The following is a 20,653-nucleotide window of genomic DNA, read 5'->3' on the forward strand; positions in this document are numbered from 1 at the left end:
GTTTGGACAATGCGGAACATATGTAAGCCAGCCAATTCAAGCATATACAGCAACAGCCATGCCTTGCCAGCCTGTATGCCAAACGGTGCAATGCCAACCAATATGCCAGTCAGCATGCCAGACTGTTTCACCCGTATCAGTCGCTCCTACCATCACACCGGTCGCCCAATTCGTCATACCAGCAGTAATTAAGCCTCTCATCCAATCTGATGCAGTGGCCTCCGATCCCGCGCCGACCGTTCCGGACTTCTCTGGTTTCCCCGGCTGCTCTGGAGGTTACCCCGGCCCAGGCGGACCGGGATTTGGTTTCCCCGGCTTCGGAGGTGGAATGCCACCCATATTCCTAGACGGAGACGATGATAACGATTGGCATCACCTTCTGTATTTCTTAATATTTGCTTTGAGGAATAGGAGATGTGGAGGTGGAGGTTTTGGTGGATGCGGTTATGGGGGCTATGGAGGCTATGGAGGTGGTTATGGTGGATGCGGCGGGTGTGGTGGCGGATGCGGCGGTGGTTGTGGTGGCGGATGCGGCGGTGGTTGTGGTGGCGGATGCGGCGGTGGTTGTGGTGGTGGATATGGCGGTGGGTGTGGTGGCGGATGCGGCGGTGGCTGTGGTGGTGGATACGGCGGTGGGTGCGGTGGTGGATGCGGCGGTGGGTGCGGTGGTGGAAACGGCGGTCGATGTGGTTGTGGCGATGGATTAGGTGGAGGATGCGGCGGCGGCTGTGGCAATGGATGCGGGGGCGGCTGCGGTGGTCGTGGTAATGGTGGATTTGGTGGAGGAAACGGCTTTAGTAATGGCGGTTTTGGCGATGGCAGTGGCGGATATGGAGGATGGGGTAGTTGGGGTGACGCTTTAATGAATAGTTTAGGCGGTGACGGATTTGGTGGTGGTTGTGGCGGACCTATCTATATACCATATCCGGTGCCAGTGTCTCAGTATGATCCCTCTTTTGGCCCGGGGCCCATAACCCTGCAAGGTGACGGAGCTGGAGGCGGCTCGTACTGTGATGGATCAAACGATATCAACCTCATAATACGAACGGATCCACCTTGCTCATAAGTTAATCATATTACTACCCTATTTATTAGTATTTTTCTACAATTTAACACCATTTGTTATAAATATAAAGTTGTTTAAATATTGCGTATTATTTTAACGATATTTGTAAACCCACCCTAACCTAATCTGGAGGATATATTTTTGATTATAACAAGTAATATAAAGAAAAATATTTTATATCATGCCTCATACCTAATTAAGCATTATAAGAAGATGCGTGTAGTCAAAATTTGTATAATTTATCTCATGCAGGTTAGTGAAATTTATTTATTATCATTTATTCTTAGACTTTTCCATGAAAATAATAGATGCTTATTTATTAAATTACGCTTACGGTTAAAGAAATTAATTATTTATTTTACATATAATTTTATCACGCACATACATCCACACACGCCTTTTATCCCCGAAGAGGTGACCAAGAGCATAACTAGTGCAACCACTTTTCGTCATTCTCACTTTTCCCAAATTCCTGATTCCAGGCCGATACTGACTGCCTTAGTAGCGTCGTGGTATAGCATGCGTGCCAATTCCAGCAGGCTGTTAATATGATAACCGTACAGTCTCGCAACACTCACGAGTTCCGACGGCACTGCCTATCGCTGGATTTCTTAGAAAAAACATTCTGAATCAAGAACGTATTTGAAACTTTTAGATTCTGGAACAAATCTGAACACTTGTCAAACAAAACGATGTCTCGTACATCGACTATTATACATGTATATTATACTTGTTTACATAGTCAGTGGGCGAGCAAGCTCTATGAAAATATTCTCACGCTACCGAAACTAAATAATTCTGATACATCTTAAAGCCTAGGTGCCCAAGCCGGTTACAACATTTAGATAAAATGTTTTACTACACCTTAAATATAACAAATAAATTACTCTTTAGTGACGCATTAGAACGTTTTCAGATACATTTGGCTCTAACGCAGTGGGATGCCAACGCTGGATGGAACTACGCTCCTCCCTACTTCGTTCCTTACATTTCAGAGTCTGCCTTTCAATATGGACAGCCAGTCTTATTTGGTCCAGCTCAGGAATCTCCGAATGATGGCTTTCCTCAGTACAACATGTATCAAACAAATTTTCCATCATCATTCGAACCATGTCACCAGCAAACAGCATATTATGGGTCATATATACCAGAGGTTGAAAATATACAATATCAAATACCTTGTTCTGGTGGTCAATATTATCAACAAGCATATGGGACGTGTATATCAGAACAATATCCACTAGTACCATACGGACAAAACCAGCTAGGGCAATATATATCTGGACCAGAATGCGCTCCATATCTCCAGTTATATGGAGATCCCCTCATACTTCAACCAGAAAACAACTGTGGTGTAAAATATGTGCCACCTATATCCTGTAACGCAAGCCCGTACCCATACATGCCACCGATCATCATCATAAACAGAGATGATGATGATGATAATGACAATCTGTTTGGATTTGATGGCAACGGTGGTGGAAGATTTGGACTCAGTCAATTTTTAGCTCTATATTTGGCGTTACAAGGCACATCATCGGACGGTAATCCTTTTACGCCTCTATCGCCGCCCCCGCCGCCACCACCGCCTCCAGCGAACTTCGGGCCGTCAGGTCAAAATTGTCAGTGCTGTTGCTGTCAGAATTGTGATTCTAATTCTAATGGAAATTCTGATAATCAAGATTCTGGGTCTAATAATCGTGGCACCACTACTCACATAACCATAGTGCTCCCGAAGTCTTGGGGCGTCTCTCAAAATTCTAATTAATAGTAATCGTAACGTTTATTTGTCATTTATAAAATATAATTGTGCCAAGTGCCAATTTTAGACAAGCACTTTTTTACGTATGGATTTCTGTTAAAAGAAAAACCGACGGTCTTCTAAAATAAAAGACAAAAATATCGTTGGTAAAATTTGGGTGCATTCGTACGTTGCATGTCTGACTAACCACGGCTTTAAACAAACAAAGGTGATAGACTCAGTGCTTGTGAAACGTGTTTTAAACTGACTGAATAAATGTTGATAGTAAAGTGTGTTTTATTTCCTGTTAAACGCAAATTAAACCGTGTTCTAGTGTCTAGTGCACGTTTCAATTTACGCAAAACAAAAGGGAATGGCAATTAATTACGGGTAGTGTACTTTGTACATGTCGATTTATTAATATCTTCAGCTGAATATAATCTCGTCTTACGCAAATACAAACTTACCAAAAAGAATAGTTGTTTAAAACTTTATTCCTTACGTTTTTCTTTTTAAATTCAAATGTTTAATTATAAAATAATAGTAATTTATATTATTTAATACTCAGTAGAGTAAATTACCAATCACAGGAATTTCGCTACAATTGTATTCAAACTAATTTGCTACAACTAGTAGTAACAGTTGAAATATATTGCATTTTATTAAAATCAGCTATGTATTCTCCAAGAAAATGTGAAATAATAACATCTATCGCGTCGATTGTTATTAAATTAAATAGAAAGGAAATCAGTTTGTGGTGTATTGTTTAATTATATAGCGCCAGTTGCCGACCTACTTTTAACTCATAACAAAATCGAACGCTAGGGAATACTTTAATAAACCTAATTAAGCAAAGCAGAACATTAATTTACTTTTATCGTTCTTATTATAAAGTAAAAGTTGGTATATAGTTATTAAAAGGATAAGTCCTCAGAACAGTATTAATGGGTAAAATGGTAAATGGGTAAAATTTTTGCCTAAAAAATACACGAAAGAAGAACTGAAATTAATTCAGCAAACAATATATACTGGATGCACTAATTGGAGTTCTGCCTTTACGGGTTTTTATACGGGTTCAGGGGAGGTGCCTCCACTTCACATGATGTTTTTTTTCCTGAGTTTGATTGTGGAATGGGTAATAAGAGCCGCTGTAGCGTGTAGAGTTTATGATGTATATGTGGCCAGCAAAGGTTAGAGCCTATCTCTTTGATATGATGGCCCTTTCCGGCGTTGTAAGTAAGTAAAAAGGGGATCTTTCGTAGAGGAAGGACTACGTCAAGACATGCTTTTGTTCACCTTTCTGTCCCTCCCCTTTTAAGAGGTCTACTTCAAATCAGTGTTAGTGCGGTGAGTTGAACGTTTGGTCGCAATAATTAGAAGTATTTTTTTTATTAAAGAATAACGTCAATCTACACATGAAGCGAAAGTAAAGTATTTATAGCGGGTTTTTCATATTTCTCTTCCCATACATCATAGGAAAGCAACTAATGACGTAAAATAAAAAAAAATGTCTAGGAACCTCGGCAGTAGGAATTTATGTCTCAATGAATGCTTATTTGCTTATGCAATGCTTATTGTTATCAATAAGCAATAAACTTACTGGTGGAGCTGTTATTATTACACTGTACTGCACTTCTACCGTAAAATTAATTATTGTCAAATTCTCTATTGGAGTCTCTCTTACTTCTATAACTTAAATCTTATGGAGTATTATATGAAACAAATATGGTTATTTCATTTATTTTTTTTTAAATAATATAAAACAAATATAATTTTGATTATTTTTTAGGCACTACTGTGACTTCATAAATGTCAAAATTGATAACAATTTAAAACAAGTAGAACATAAAAACATATCTTAAAACATACAGCTGCTTTGATTACTGCTGTTATCAAAACAAAGAACATCTGCCAATATAGTCTATCTGGTACGTGCCTAATGACCTATAGACCTAATTTCGAAATGTAAAGTCTAAATAATAGATAAAGACAGGAAGTAAAAACAGCTATATAAGCGCTTCGTACTTTGAATACGGAAACACTGAAGATGGCTTCCGTTAAATTTGTCATTTTTGTTGCTGTGACTCTCGCCCTGAACGTAAGTATGAATATCAATAAATAAGGAAATATTTATTTAATTTTAAATTTACTATATGAATTTGTTGTGTATATATTTTTCTTATAAATAACATTATAATTTTTGGTAGACCTCCTTGGTCTAGTTCCAGTTTATATAAGCAGTAAATCGAAAGGTCCTGCGTTCGATTTCCGGGAAGGGAAATACTGTGTGTAAATTTTCCAACACTATTTGTCCAGAACTAAAACCTGCACCTTATATACCTTACTAGACTAAGCAGGCCTATTTTCTGAAACATGCTTGCAAAATTGTATTGCGTCAACCCTCATTGAAGTGAGATAAAAGCAGGTGGAAAAAATATTAAATAATAAAATCTATTTCCAGAGTCACTTTGCCCACTCCCAGTATTTCGGAGGAGGATATGGAGGCTATCCAATCTATGGGAACTCTGACGATGACAACTGGGATGTGATGTTGCCTATCCTACTTCTAGCCCTGTGGGGTAGAGGGGGATACGGTGGGTACGGCGGCGGATTTGGCGGATATCCTCCCATTCCCTATGGAGGATACGGTGGTGGATGTTGCGGTGGATGCGGCGGAGGTTGTGGCTGCGGATGTGGATGCTAAAAACCAATGGATGCTAAATCCGTATTTATCTAACAACTCCGATATTTTAAATTACACTCACAATTAAAACGAATTTTAAATTCAACATAAATAAAAAATACGTGTTATTACATTCTAAATTAAATATGTATTTTAATTTTGATCAAAATGACAGTCTGAATAGCAGCAATAGTAAAAATGCTATATGTTTATGGTATATTAACTAAAAAAAATACCTTCCTACGAGCATTTATGACTCATATTGTGAAATAAAGTTATTGTGAAGCATTTTTAGTTTGTTTTAATTCTCCTTAACTATAAATTGTTTTCTTTTAACTACAACACTATGTATATTTCCTATTTTTGTGATGTTTATGATAATGAAAGCTAGTTTCACAACTTCTTGTCAAATACTATATAAGATGACCTACAACATATGCTTAAATCGATAGCTCTCAAATAAAATCACTGCAGCAGAACTAAAGTATAGCTCTTAATTAACTAATGAGCTTGTGAAATATGCAAGAATACCACTCCATTATCTTGATTTAAAATATATAAGAGATAAGGTGATTATCAAGCAATGGTGATAAGTTTACGAAATATATAGGCAATAACAGAAATATTACATAAGGATTATTTACAAATGTCCAACAAAACTTAAATAAAAACAGAATTTTTAATCATAATCGATGCATTTTTTTCATTATGAACAGTACAGTGGTTTGAATAGAATAAAAATTTATTTATAGTGCTTATTTATTATATTTATTTTTAGTTTATAATGAATTTAAAAATAATCACATTGTTTTTATTTATTGACGTAAGTAATTTATTTTTTTACGCATTACTCTTACTCTGCAGCCTGCAATTCGTGTTTCCATGCTCAAATTAAGACGAGTCAAGAACATTTAAATTTAATTTATTCAAATGCAGGCATTATTGTATTTTAAAATATTTTCATTATTGATTGTAATTGTATGTTGTTTTCTTTTTATAGATAGTTTTCACACACAAACCTCGCAAGCAGATGAATCAGCGGGTAATACCCAATATACCAAAAAAAATATTAAAGAAATCAGATGTAATAGCGGCTCGATACAAAATGCCACGTAAATTACATCATGAGCCCGCGGTTGTGAAAAACCTTCCATTCTTCCCAGAAGTAGAGTACCCAACTAGTATAATGGAGGTATCAAAGCCATTTTACTTCAGTTCTCCGAAAAGTGACTGTCTATTCAATGAACCTAAAATAATGAAACCTTATCCAGCCGCGAAAGCGCCTCGCAGAGATTCAAGGAAAGCTCATTCGCAAGATCACAGTGCGTTATTCAAGATAATAGACAGTCTTAAGAGGAATGCTACAAGAAACGCCGTTACCAGACCATCGTCACCACAAGATAACATTCATATTGAGCAACAGACAATTGAAAACGAAGTTAATAAATCAATCGAAATCAATGAAATACCAACAACAATTCCACCAATATTTCACGATGAAGTTATTAAAAACGAGGAAATTACTCCATTACCCGAAACAGTCGACGAGGATGCCGATAATGAAAGTGAAATAGAATACATCGAATATTACTGCACTGATGAATACGGTAGTGGAGATGGCGGTTTAGAAATCCTTGATGAACAATACTTCTATGTGGATAATCATTCATCAAGCAATGATAATGATTCATCGACAGAAGAAAATGATTGTTCACATATTTTTGTTGTAGATTTACTAGAGGGTTTAAATAATTTCACAGAATTTATTATAGTTGAAGATCCGTTAGTTACATCGGATGAAATGAATTCCAAAGAAGTACTAGATTGCACTGAATCAATTAATAATGTTATTGAAGAATTTGGAAGTCTCAACTCGACCAATTTCGTAGACAGTGCGATAGAATACGAAATTCCCCAATCAGAAGAGTCAACAAAAATAGAGAAAAGAACAGGAAATCTTAATAGACTTAATCCTCTTACTGAATCCATTGCCTCTAAAGGAAATATTTTACCTAGCAACGACATACGATCTTTTAAAATGGTACGTTTGCCTAAAAATCTTTTAAAATTAAGAGGAGGTCGCAAATGGCAAAGAAATAAACTTTTGAATAAGGCATAACAACTTATTTGTATGTTATAAAGTATAGTAACATCCATTTAAAAGGATTTAAAGGGATTCAGTCAAAAACGCGTTTTAAACAGGAAAGCGTATTATGCGGGATATATAAAAAATGTTATTACTATTATGTACGAATTTTGTTTTTGTCAGTCTCTTTTTATTTGCCTCTATGCCAACTTTCTTGCTTGAAAACATAGGATTCATCTGGTTCATTGGTTTAAAAAATAAAATCAAATTCGTCTATATTAAAATATTTTGCGGATTATATTTTTTAGATACCACACATGTAATGATGGCGTATTAAGCGTAATAAAATGTATAAAAATATGCCTCAAGTTGTCATCAGATTCTGACGTATTAGACGAAAAATCGTATTAAAGGGTTTTACTGTATTTGTTATATTTTATATTTCCAAATGGTTTTTACTTACCTAAGAATACAATGGAGCCATAAATAACACTTCCCACATACACGCCTCAACAATATTCTATTCTGTTCATAAATATTTATTACCTGTAACAAAAACAAAATGATATTAAAAAAATTGCTGCACAACAATATTCCGTTTATTTACAATAAAAATCTTATCATCACAATCAAATATGTTTAAAAGTCTTTTTAACTCTGAAGTAACTTAAAAGAATCCAAATCTTGTTAGTGAAATGGGTCATTTAATATGTGCCAAGCTAATGCCCTGTTAAATTGTCGTTACAATATACATTATCTTGTGTTAAAATACTATAATTTCCTCTGAAACAATTAATCCAATACTGTCCACATATATAATAATATTTGATGATATTGAAAAGTACATTAAATTTATATATTATTCCATTCTACATTTTAAATTTAGTCATTCAGCGTAATATGTTGACATGTCCGCTCATTTATAATTACCATATGGATAAAACAAATAAAACTAAAGACAATAACAATCGGATATTTTTATGCTTTTAGAGGTAAAATGTGTAAATTAATAAACAATATTCCTATTATGCAACCAATTTATCAATTACCGTTTAGCAAGTTCATGAAGATAAAATATTAAAGCATTAATAAATAGATAAATTAAATGAATCGAAAGACACGTTTCTTAGAATTAGCATAATGAAATGTTCATATCGTAGTATATTTATATTGCTAGATAAAATAATACAATAGTTACAACGTTATGGGACTTCGCGAAAAGGTTGCGTTGGCTCTGTTAGCAGTTATTACCCTACAGGTAAGTGTTTTGATTTTCATATTTATGAAATACCTGCGTATTTTTCTTCATAATTACCAAAATATAAAATAAATATGCATTTCAGATAACATGCACTCTATCTATGCCACGCAGTGTAAAAAAGAACGCTATAAACCGTTTAATTAGCAATTGGAAAAATATCAACAACAATCATGCATCATCACCACTACCAATTCAGATAGTAAAAAAGTCCCAAACGGATAAACTTGTAAATTCCGATATCGAAGTACCAAAAGATCGATCTGTGTATAAAGTAATTCATTTTCCCGAAGTCGAGTACCCGTCCTTTAATTTTGCTGAAGGACAAACATCCTGGAGGTATAATGATAACACAGAACCTATATTTCCGTTTGAAATACCTGATGTAAAAATAACTACGAATGTAGACGACATGAAATTTTTGGATAAGCTTAGAAAAGAAGCTAAGAAGAAGCGTCAATTTGATGCCATAAAAATCAAAGAGAAAGAAAAAAATATACAAAAATCGGCAGATATTATAACAGTCAACATGTTGACGCCAGAACTCTTCAGCAACATATATGCATTTCCAGAAGTCGAATACCCACTTACTGCAAGCGAAACATGGAAACCGAATTATTGGGTACACTACACATATCCATTAAACGACGAGCCAATTAAATTATTAGAACCAATACGATCTCTACCAAAAGTTGTACAGCAAGATGAAAATACTTGTACTAAAGCACCAAACAATACCACAATTGGTAAATCCCAAAGGAAAGAATCAAAGATACCTTCAAAAAATAGCTCCCAGTTAAACACAACGAGGGATTTTACTCCTCAGGCGAAAACTCACAAACAGACAAACAAAAATCGTAATTTAAATGTTACCAAAAGTAATGCTAATAAATCTCAATCACGTAAAAAAGTTCGCATGAATTCAAAGAGTTCCAATATGTCTTCTGCTGAAATCAATAAAGAAACAAACCATACAGAAAATATAACTCCATTGGTCGATGATGATGTATGCTTAATGGACAACACAACAGAATTTGACTCTAAAAACGTCATACTAGACTCTTTATATTCAAATTTATATCCGCCTATACCATACCAGAATATTTACAACGTATCAGAATACCCAGTAGTGGAGTATTATGATATCGCGTCGTTAAAAGATGATGTACAGAAAAAATCTCACGGGTATGTCAACATAGAAAAAAATGAACATAATTTTTCTAGTCCAGTAACAATTGTAGTAATACCCTTTGAAAGCTCCTCAATAAACCTTGACAATTTAATCAAAAGTATTTGTGGAAATTCTGTACATGGAGCCCAAAAAAGTAACAAATCAGTCCCAATCGATTTTATAGAAGAATTGTCTAGAAGAAATACGCCAATTTCGATTAATCCAATGTTTAATTTGTCTACTGATGATCTGCCGACCAAGTTACTACAAGGCCCAGACGCAACCACATTAAACTCTACCGGAGAAATTTCAATTGAGACAATGCCTATCACAAATGATCAAAATTTGAACTCGCCAACTGAACGACTACAGACTGAAGTTATAACAGAAGTGACAAATTCAACATCAAGTATACTAAACAGAGGACTAGCAATAAATGCAACGCCAGTCACAGTCGATCCAAGATCGAACATACTAACCGAAAGAATACTGACTGAGGCAATGCCAGCCGCGATTGATCCGACATCAAGTTTAGTAACTTACGAATTTCCCGCTGGGGTAATAATAGTCCCGACAGATAAAACAATAACTTTGCCACCCAAAGAGCTATCAATTGAGACAATGCCAGCCATGATTAACCCAATATCAAGGGTGCCAACTAGAGAGCTACCAACTGAGGCAAAGGCGAATACAATTAATTCAACATTAAGCTTGCCACCTACCGGACTGTTGGCTAGGGAAATGAAAGTACCGATTGATCCAACAATTTCGCCCCCGGGCGAATTATTGACTAAGTCAATGCCAGTCACAACTGATCCCACATCAATCATCTCCACTAAAGAACTACCGACAGAACCATCCTCCGCCAAAAATGGTCCGACATCAAGCGTGCTAATCGAAGAACTGTCGACTGAGTCTATGCCATTCACGATTAATCCAACATCAAATATTCTATCCGGCGAACCGTCGACAGAATCAATGCCATCGGCAATTAATCTAACATTAAACATACCAACTGGCGAACTGTTAACCGAGTCTATGCCATTCACGATTAATCCAACATCAAATATTCTATCCGGCAAACCGTCGACTGAATCAATGCCATCGGCAATTAATCCAACATTAAACATACCATCTGGCGAACTGTCGACCGAGTCTATGCCATTCACGATTAATCCAACATCAAATATTCTATCCGGCGAACCGTCGACTGAATCAATGCCATCGGCGATTAATCTAACATTAAACATACCATCTGGCGAATTGTTAACCGAGTCTATGCCATTCACGATTAATCCAACATCAAATATTCTATCCGGCGAACCGTCGACGGAATCAATGCCATCGGCGATTAATCCAACATTAAACATACCATCTGGCGAACTGTCGACCGAGTCTATGCCATTCATGATTAATCCAACATCAAATATTCTATCCCGCGAACCGTCGACTGAATCAATGCCATCGACGATTAATCTAACATTAAACATACCATCTGGCGAACTGTCGACCGAGTCTATGCCATTCACGATTAATCCAACATCAAATATTCTATCCGGCGAACCGTCGACTGAATCAATGCCATCGACGATTAATCTAACATTAAACATACCATCTGGCGAACTGTTAACCGAGTCTATGCCATTCACGATTAATCCAACATCAAATATTCTATACGGCGAATCGTCGACTGAATCAATGCCAGCCATAATTGATCTTACATCAAGCGTGTCCCCCAAAGACCAACCTGTTAAGTCATCCCCCGCCAAAATCGATCCTATAACAAGCGTACTTACCGATGTACAACCAAAAGGTGTCATATCTGACACGATTGATCCAATATCCAGCTTACCATCTGACGGATTGCCGACTGACGCAATTCCAGCCACATTCAACCCAACATCAAGCGTACCTTCTGACGGAAGGCCAATGAAAATTCCAATCGATCCAACAATAACCTCGCTTGCCGGAGAACTGCCGACTGAAACAACATCCACCAAGATTAATCCAATAACAACCTTGCCAGATAAAGGGCTGCCGACTGAGGCAATGCCAGCCACAACTGATCCTAGATCAAGCGTGCTCATCAGAGAAATACCTACAGAGCCATTCTCCAGTAAAATCGATCCAATATCAAGCGTGCTAACCGACGTCCTACCAACTGGGGCAATATCTACTACGACTGATCTAATATCAACTGCAATCGATCCATCATTAAGCATGATACCTGGCAGATGGCCCATGCAAGTCCCGATTGATCCAAAAACAAGTCTACCAGCTAGAGAATTACCTACTGAGACAATGCCAGTCGCGATTTATCCAACATCAAGTATGTCATCTGATGAATTGTCGACTAAGTCAAAGCCGGCCATAATCAACCCAACATTAGGCGTGCCAACCGATGCATTACTAACTGGAGCAATGACTACCACGATTGAACCAATATCAAGCTTGCCAACTAGAGAATTGCCGTTTGAGTCAATGCCAGCCACAATCAATCCAACATCAAGCGTTCCAGCGAGAGGACTACCAACTGACGCCATACCAATCACATTCGATCCAATATTAAAATTGCCAGATAAAAGATTTCCGACTGGTGCAATATCAATGACAATCGACCCAACATCAAACATGGGAACTGGAGCATTACTAATTGGGGCAAAGCCAACCGTGATTGATCCATTATCAAGTACACCAATCGGAGAACTGCCGTCTGAAGTAGCGATGATTATTTCAACACCAGGTGTGCGAAATCAAGGATTGCATTTAGATTCAATATCAATAAAATATAATACGACTTCGTGTTCACTTGGCGAAGGACCGTTGACTGAAACAAAATCAGTCCCGATAGATCCAATATTAAACATGCTGCCTGAGGTAAAATCTATCCTGAATCAGCCAATTTCAAGCATGCCAACCGAGGCATTGCCGACTGATATGATGTTAGTCCCAATAGATCGAACATCAAGTTTATTTATTAAAGGGCCGATGCAGCGGCTAGGTACGATTGTAGACCTCAACAATCCAGCATCAAGCTTTCCTAACAACGGGTTACCAACCGAGACAATCATCAGTCTGATTGATCCAACAACAATGTTGCCTTCCTGGACAACATTGTTTGATGCAAAGCCAGTACGATTAAACTCAACGTCGGCTTTGCCTACTGGAGACCTACTAACTGATGAAATCCTATTTTCACATATTCCAACATCGAGCTTACCTACCGATGGACTCTCGACGGGAGCAATATTAGACACGATTAATGAAATATCTAGTTTGTGTACTAAAGAGGTGCCGACTGATGGACAACTAATCCCAGTATATACAACATTGACCAGTCATCTAGATATACCAATGAAAACAGTACCAAACCAGAATGATTCGACAATGTATTTACTTAATGAAGGTCTACCAAGTGATGCGATTCTAGTCCCAACAAATCTAACTTCTACTTTGCCTAACGGAGTACTGCCAATGGATAAAATGTCAGTACCAATGGATCCTACGTTGATCTTACTAACTGGAGTATTGCTGGCTGAAACAATGCCGGTACTCCTGGATGCCGAATCTTGCTCACCCAATGACGAAATACAAGTCCTTATAAATTCAACAACGAATTCACCTACAGGAGAAATGCCATCCGAAGCACTGCCAGTCCCGGTTGATTTAAACCCGAGCTTACTCGCAAAAGGAATGCTATTCCCGATTGATCTAATACCGGGGTTGCATAGAGGAGGACTACCGGCCAATTCATTTCCGGTTCCCATCGATTCACCAGCGAGTTTACCCATTGAAGGAATGCCAGCACTGATTGATTCACCACCAAGTTTGCCAAGAAGACTTCCAATCGAAGCATTACAAGTTCCCATTGATTCAACACCAAGCTTGCCGAATGGGGGGCTGCCAGCCACGATTGATTTAAAACCGAACTTGCCGACCGAAGCAATGACAGTCCCGATTGATTCAACACCGACCTTGCCTACCGAAGGAATGCTGACTGAAGGAACACCAATCCCGAATAATCTAACACTGATTCTGCCTACAGAAGGAATGCCGACCGGAGGAACACCAGTCCCGAATAATCTAACACCGACCTTGCCTACAGAAGGAATGCCGACCGAAGGAATGCTAGTTCCGAATAATCTAACACCAACCTTGCCTACGGGAGGCAAGCCGATCGAAGTAATTTCAGTCCCAATCAATTCTACACCGAATTTACCCGACGGAGTGCTGCCAGCCAAAATAATGCCAGATCCGAATGATTTGACACCGACCTTGCCTACAGAAGGAATGCCGACCGGAGGAATGCCAGTCCCGAATAACGTAACACCGACCTTGCCTACAGAAGAAATGCCGAGCGGAGGAATGTTAGTCCCGTATAATCTCACACCGAACTTGCCTACAGAAGAAATGCCGACCGGAGGAATGTCAGTCTCGAACAATCTAAAAGAAATGCCGACCGGAGGAATGCCGATCCCGAAAACTCCGACCTTGCCTACAGAAGGAATGCTGACTGAAAGAACACCAGTCCCGAATAATCTAACACCAACTCTACCTACAGAAGGAATGTCGACCGGAGGAACACCAGTCCCTAATAATCTAACACCGACCTTGCCTACAGAAGGAATGTCGACCGGAGGAACACCAGTCCCGAATAATCTAACACCAACCTTGCCTAAAGAAGGAATGCTGACCGGAGGAATGCCAGTGCCGAATAATCTAACACCTACTTTGCCTACAGAAGGAATGCCGACTGGAGGAACTCCAGTTCCGAATAATCTAACACCGACTTTGCCTACAGAAGGAATGCTAGTTCCGAATAATCTAACACCAACCTTGCCTACGGGAGGCAAGCCGATGGAAGTAATTTCAGTCTCAATCAATTCTACACCGAATTTATCCGACGGAGTGCTGCCAGCCGATATAATGCCGGATCCGATTGATTTAACACCGATCTTGCCTACAGAAGAAATGCCGACCGGAGGAATGTCAGTCCCATATAATCGCACACCGAACTTTTCTACAAAAGAAATACCGACCGGAGGAATGCCAGTCCCGAACAATCTAACACCGACCTTGTCTACGGAAGAAATGCCGACTGGAGGAATGCCGGTCTCGAATACTCTAACACCGACCTTGTCTACAGAAGAAATGCCGACCGGAGGAATGTCAGTCCCGTATAATCTCACACCGAACTTGCCTACAGAAGAAATGCCGACCGGAGGAATGTCAGTCCCGAACAGTCCAACACCGACCTTGTCTACAGAAGAAATGCCGACTGGAGGAATGCCGGTCTCGAATACTCTAACACCGACCTTGTCTACAGAAGGAATGTCGACCGGAGGAACACCAGTCCCGAATAATCTAACACCAACCTTGCCTAAAGAAGGAATGCTGACTGGAGGAATGTCAGTCCCGAACAGTCCAACACCGATCTTGTCTACAGAAGAAATGTCGACCGGAGGAACACCAGTCCCGAATAATCTAACACCAACCTTGCCTAAAGAAGGAATGCTGACTGGAGGAATGCCAATGCGGAATAATCTAACACCGACTTTACCTACAGAAGGAATGCCGACCGAAGAAATGCTAGTTCCGAATAATCTAACACCAACCTTGCCTACGGGAGGCAAGCCGATGGAAGTAATTTCAGTCCCAATCAATTCTAAACCGAATTTATCCGACGGAGTGCTGCCAGCCGATATAATGCCAGATCCGATTGATTTAACACCGATCTTGCGTACAGAAGGAATGCCGACCGGAGGAATGCCAGTCCCGAATAACCTAACACCGACCTTGCCTACAGAAGAAATGCCGAGCAGAGGAATGTTAGTCCCGTATAACCTAACACCGACCTTGCCTACAGAAGAAATGCCGAGCGGAGGAATGTTAGTCCCGAACAATCTAACACCGACCTTGTCTACAGAAGAAATGCCGACCGGAGGAATGTCAGTCCCGTATAATCTCACACCGAACTTGCCTACAGAAGAAATGCCGACCGGAGGAATGTCAATCCCGAACAATCTAACACCGACCTTGTCTACAGAAGAAATGCCAACTGGAGGAATGCCGGTCTCGAATACTCTAACACCGACCTTGTCTACAGAAGGAATGCCGACCGGAGGAATGTCAGTCCCGAACAATCTAACAGAAATGCCGACCGGAGGAATGCCGGTCCCGAATACTCTAACACCGACCTTGCCTACAGAAAGAATGCCGACCGGAGGAATGCCAGTCCCGAATAACCTAACATCGACCTTGCCTACAGAAGAAATGCCGACCGGAGGAATGTCAGTCCCGTATAATCTCACACCGAAGTTGCCTACAGAAGGAATGCCGACCGGAGGAATGTCAGTACCGAACAATCTAACAGAAATGCCGACCGGAGGAATGCCGGTCCCGAATACTCTAACACCGACCTTGCCTACAGAAGAAATGCCGACCGGAGGAATGTCAGTCCCGAACAGTCCAACACCGACCTTGTCTACAGAAGAAATGCCGACTGGAGGAATGCCGGTCTCGAATACTCTAACACCGACCTTGTCTACAGAAGGAATGTCGACCGGAGGAACACCAGTCCCGAATAATCTAACACCAACCTTGCCTAAAGAAGGAATGCTGACTGGAGGAATGTCAGTCCCGAACAGTCCAACACCGACCTTGTCTACAGAAGAAATGTCGACCGGAGGAATGTCAATCCCGTATAATCTCACATCGAAGTTTTCTACAAAAGAAATAACGACCGGAGGAATGCCAGTCCCGAACAATCTAACACCGACCTTGTCTACAGAAGAAATGCCGACTGGAGGAATGCCGGTCTCGAATACTCTAACACCGACCTTGTCTACAGAAGGAATGCCGACCGGAGGAATGTCAGTCCCGAACAATCTAACAGAAATGCCGACCGAAGGAATGCCGGTCCCGAATACTCTAACACCGACCTTGCCTACAGAAAGAATGCCGACCGGAGGAATGCCAGTCCCGAATAACCTAACATCGACCTTGCCTACAGAAGAAATGCCGACCGGAGGTATGTCAGTCCCGTATAATCTCACACCGAAGTTGCCTACAGAAGGAATGCCGACCGGAGGAATATCAGTCCCGAACAATCTACCAGAAATGCCGACCGGAGGAATGCCGGTCCCGAATACTCTAACACCGACCTTGCCTACAGAAAGAATGCCGACTGGAGGAATGCCAGTCCCGAATAACCTAACATCGACCTTGCCTACAGAAGAAATGCCGACCGGAGGAATGTCAGTCCCGTATAATCTCACACCGAACTTGCCTACAGAAGAAATACCGACCGGAGGAATGCCAGTCCCGAACAATCTAACACCGACCTTGTCTACAGAAGAAATGCCGACCGGAGGAATCTCAGTCCCGTATAATCTCACACCGAACTTGCCTACAGAAGGAATGCCGACCGGAAGAATGTCAGTCCCGAACAATCTAACACCGACCTTGCCTACAGAAGGAATGTCGACCGGAGGAACACCAGTCCCTAATAATCTAACACCGACCTTGCCTACAGAAGGAATGTCGACCGGAGGAATGTCAGTCCCGAATAATTTAACATCAAATATGCCAACTAAAGATCTATCAGAAAAGTATTCAACAAAAACACAACCAGTGTCACTAGAGAAAGAGTTGGCAGATATACCGATTGAGGAAGAATTACTACCAGTACATTCGACAGCTACAGCTCATACAGACCTAATTGAGAGAAAACAATTACAACTTAACAGACCCACTAAAATTAACACGCCTGCTGAAGCCAAACCAGACATTGATAACACAGGTAAGAGTGATAAAGATTTGCTATTATTAGATAAAAACACCTTATTTAGCCAAACACCTGTAACTTGTATTCCTATGCATAAAAATGTTAACAAACACTTGAAAAAAAATGACGCATTCCTAGATGACACGAGGCTTTTACTTTCTAATAAAACTGACAAATCATTGTTTCCAGTCGACGAACAATCGTTGCAGAAAGAACTTTTCAAAAAATATTTAAATACAAATGAGGCTTTTACGTACACAGACGTATATAATAGTGGAGACATACTACCAGTAAACATAGCGCCAGATGTAACGGCCTATACATCGATGCCTTTTGAAACGACAGACATTTGTACAGACTTGGCCGATAATGACGCATTACAATTATATACTATTGATGACAGAGACATATCATCACACAAAGAACATTTCCTAGAGGAGTACGCAGCAGGCTTGTTGAGTGTAACAGATCTAACTGATTATACAGAGATGCCTTTTCTTACCTGAGACGTGCAGTCTGAATAGGAATAAAATTGGCTGTCAGTGACATACTTAGTGATAAACTATTACAATTTTTACAGATTAACAAATGAAGGAAGTAGTCATCAACAGCTAGTGGTCATTAAATAAACACATAGTTCGCAGACATTGGAAGAAAAATAGTATTTGATCCAATGATCCGCCTATCCGCCTACGTCATCTATAAAAACATATTAATACTTTGGGGTAAAGTGTCGCAAAAACTGCTTCATACTGCCATAACAATTGTACAAATAAATAACGTTGTAATGTGTGTAAATATCAGAAACAAGTAAAAAGTAATACCGTGTTAATTCTACAAATTAAATCCTTGTTCATTTTAAACATGTTGAACGTCACGTACTGCACTTTTATTATTGCTTATCCTTTGTCTTCACCGGGAAAATTGTTATTGCCGCCAGGAATTAATACAAGATTTTAAGATGACATTAAGAACATTTAATTGTTTTTATTATGAAATAAACTAAATATTCGGCAATAAATTAGAAAGAATAAAACGGTGACTTGCTAGATTGCGAGAATTCTATCCTAGCATTAATTAAAATATTGTTCCGGGTGGAAACGATGAAATTAAAACTAATAGGAGGCGCAGTCAAGTCACACAGTAAATAAAAGTACGTAACAAAAATGTAAATACATATTTAATGTATATTAATTTAATTTTAATATTTATTGTATTGTAGAAATATATTTACGGACGTGTTAATGTTGTTTTATTATATCAATGACAAGTTACTTAGTTTGAGAAGTGCATGTTAATTAATTTCTAAATCCGTGGAAAAGGGAAAATTGAAAAATTGTTTTGAACCGCTACGAAGTCTAGGTAAGTTATTAAAAAAATGTATGCCATAAAGTTATGATTAAACATGCTGGGTAATGAAACATCAATATACCTACCAGCTTTTCTAAAACATCTGTTTGAAAAAGACCGTTTTAAAGCCCCCTAGATCATACATGCAACTCTATTCATATTTTTGTTGGAACCAAGTTGTTCTTGGTAATCATACCCTTTTTAATAATACAAACTAATTTAAAACATACATAGAGCACGTTGCGCAATGGAACGTCTTCGGATATTGGAACATGCTGTAGCTGTTTAAGCCGGTAATACCGTAATATCTTGTTAAGCATCGTTAAGAATGTAATGCAATAGCCATGTAATATGATTAGCTTGTATTGGGGTCGTCGGGTCATCAAAATCCTCATGCAGAGGCACTAGGTAAGTTGGAGATAATGCCTTAACAAATAGAGCAAATAAATGATAAATTTGTACCCTGGAAAAAATATGGCATAGGGAATGCCCTAGGCTTAAATAGGTAACGACGTATTTTCTTTATATTTTGAACCAACATCAATTTCAAAGGAAAAAATAACTTTCATTGCAAAAATGTGTGTTAGTTATCATGCAAATATATGAACTGTTATCTAACTAATATAATAAGTATTACTAGAACAATGCACCACCAGTTTTTAATTTCACGACATTGAGTATGAAGAAGTGTACTTTACATATTTTACCCAGGATGTACAGTAAAATAATTTTCACAACGCGTATGGCACTGTCTTCGCGAGACGATTTATGTTCGAACCAAATTACCATATAAATGCGATATTTACTTTCCACCGACTTCGCTCAATTTAAATTCATAGATTTCTTTAAATTGATAACAATAGATTTCTACTTATCCTAAACGTAATTAAATATTTTAACATTGAATAAAATCGGTATGACTATATCAGAAACGCGTTGAAGAAAGCAAGTTATCCAAGTTCATTTAAGCAAATTATTAAAACGCGCATGATTAATATTAAATTTTATTGTCATGGAATTAAATTATATCATTAAAGTATAAAACTATTGGCCAGTAAAATATGAGTCACATTGGCAGGCTTCTCAAAATAAAAAAAAATGATATTTTTTTAACATAAATAAACAATGACAAGACAATATTGCTATCCATTGAATTCACTATTTTCAACTATCATCATCGATAGATCAACTAAGCATGCGCCAGCGAAAGATTGCTTTGTGAATTTTTCTAGACATGCGGGCGTAGGTATACCACCATTGTATATATTATAAAAATACGTACAAAATATTAGGATTCGTGCTATAGTTACATAGGTAGTACATAATAAACATTCATCATACCAAACGTTATTTGGAGAGGCCTGAAGTCAACAACATAAAAGTCAACATGATCTGATTCGCCCCATTTCAGTGTTATAACAATAGGCATGTTCGTAAATTTCCCAACTTGTTGTATGGGCCGAACATAATCGTTATTTTGTAGACAGAGTTCTAACTTTCAGAAGAGAACAT

The 20,653-nt window shown here is 38.7% G+C and overlaps 2 protein-coding genes across 4 annotated transcripts in view; one reads left to right on the forward strand and one right to left on the reverse strand.

Annotated features, from left to right (window-relative positions):
- The window catches only part of LOC119191014, a 125,853-nt gene that overhangs the window by 75,168 nt on the left and 30,032 nt on the right, over positions 1 to 20,653 (reverse strand). The window lies entirely within an intron of this gene.
- LOC119190955 (mucin-17-like) lies at positions 8,725 to 19,088 on the forward strand. 3 transcript variants are annotated; one of them, XM_037444548.1, is made up of 3 exons: positions 8,725 to 8,834; positions 8,920 to 17,806; positions 17,981 to 19,087. In XM_037444548.1, exons 1-3 carry the CDS (start codon positions 8,781 to 8,783, stop codon positions 18,295 to 18,297), a joined length of 9,258 nt encoding a protein of 3,085 aa, XP_037300445.1. In that variant the 5' UTR covers positions 8,725 to 8,780; the 3' UTR covers positions 18,298 to 19,087. The 3 variants fall into 3 exon arrangements, with proteins under 3 accessions (XP_037300445.1, XP_037300446.1, XP_037300444.1); XM_037444549.1 differs by having other exon boundaries at positions 18,372 to 19,085; XM_037444547.1 differs by having other exon boundaries at positions 8,920 to 19,088.

The sequence above is a fragment of the Manduca sexta genome, chromosome 28, assembly GCF_014839805.1.
Source record: "Manduca sexta isolate Smith_Timp_Sample1 chromosome 28, JHU_Msex_v1.0, whole genome shotgun sequence".
Classification (NCBI taxonomy): domain Eukaryota; kingdom Metazoa; phylum Arthropoda; class Insecta; order Lepidoptera; family Sphingidae; genus Manduca; species Manduca sexta.

Bases quoted from the DNA above. Each gene is read 5' to 3' on its own strand.
- LOC119190955 (XM_037444547.1), top strand. From the start codon at position 8,781: ATGGGACTTCGCGAAAAGGTTGCGTTGGCTCTGTTAGCAGTTATTACC. The intron at 8,835-8,919 runs GTAAGTGTTTTG...TATGCATTTCAG, and splicing joins TAGCAGTTATTACCCTACAG to ATAACATGCACTCTATCTAT.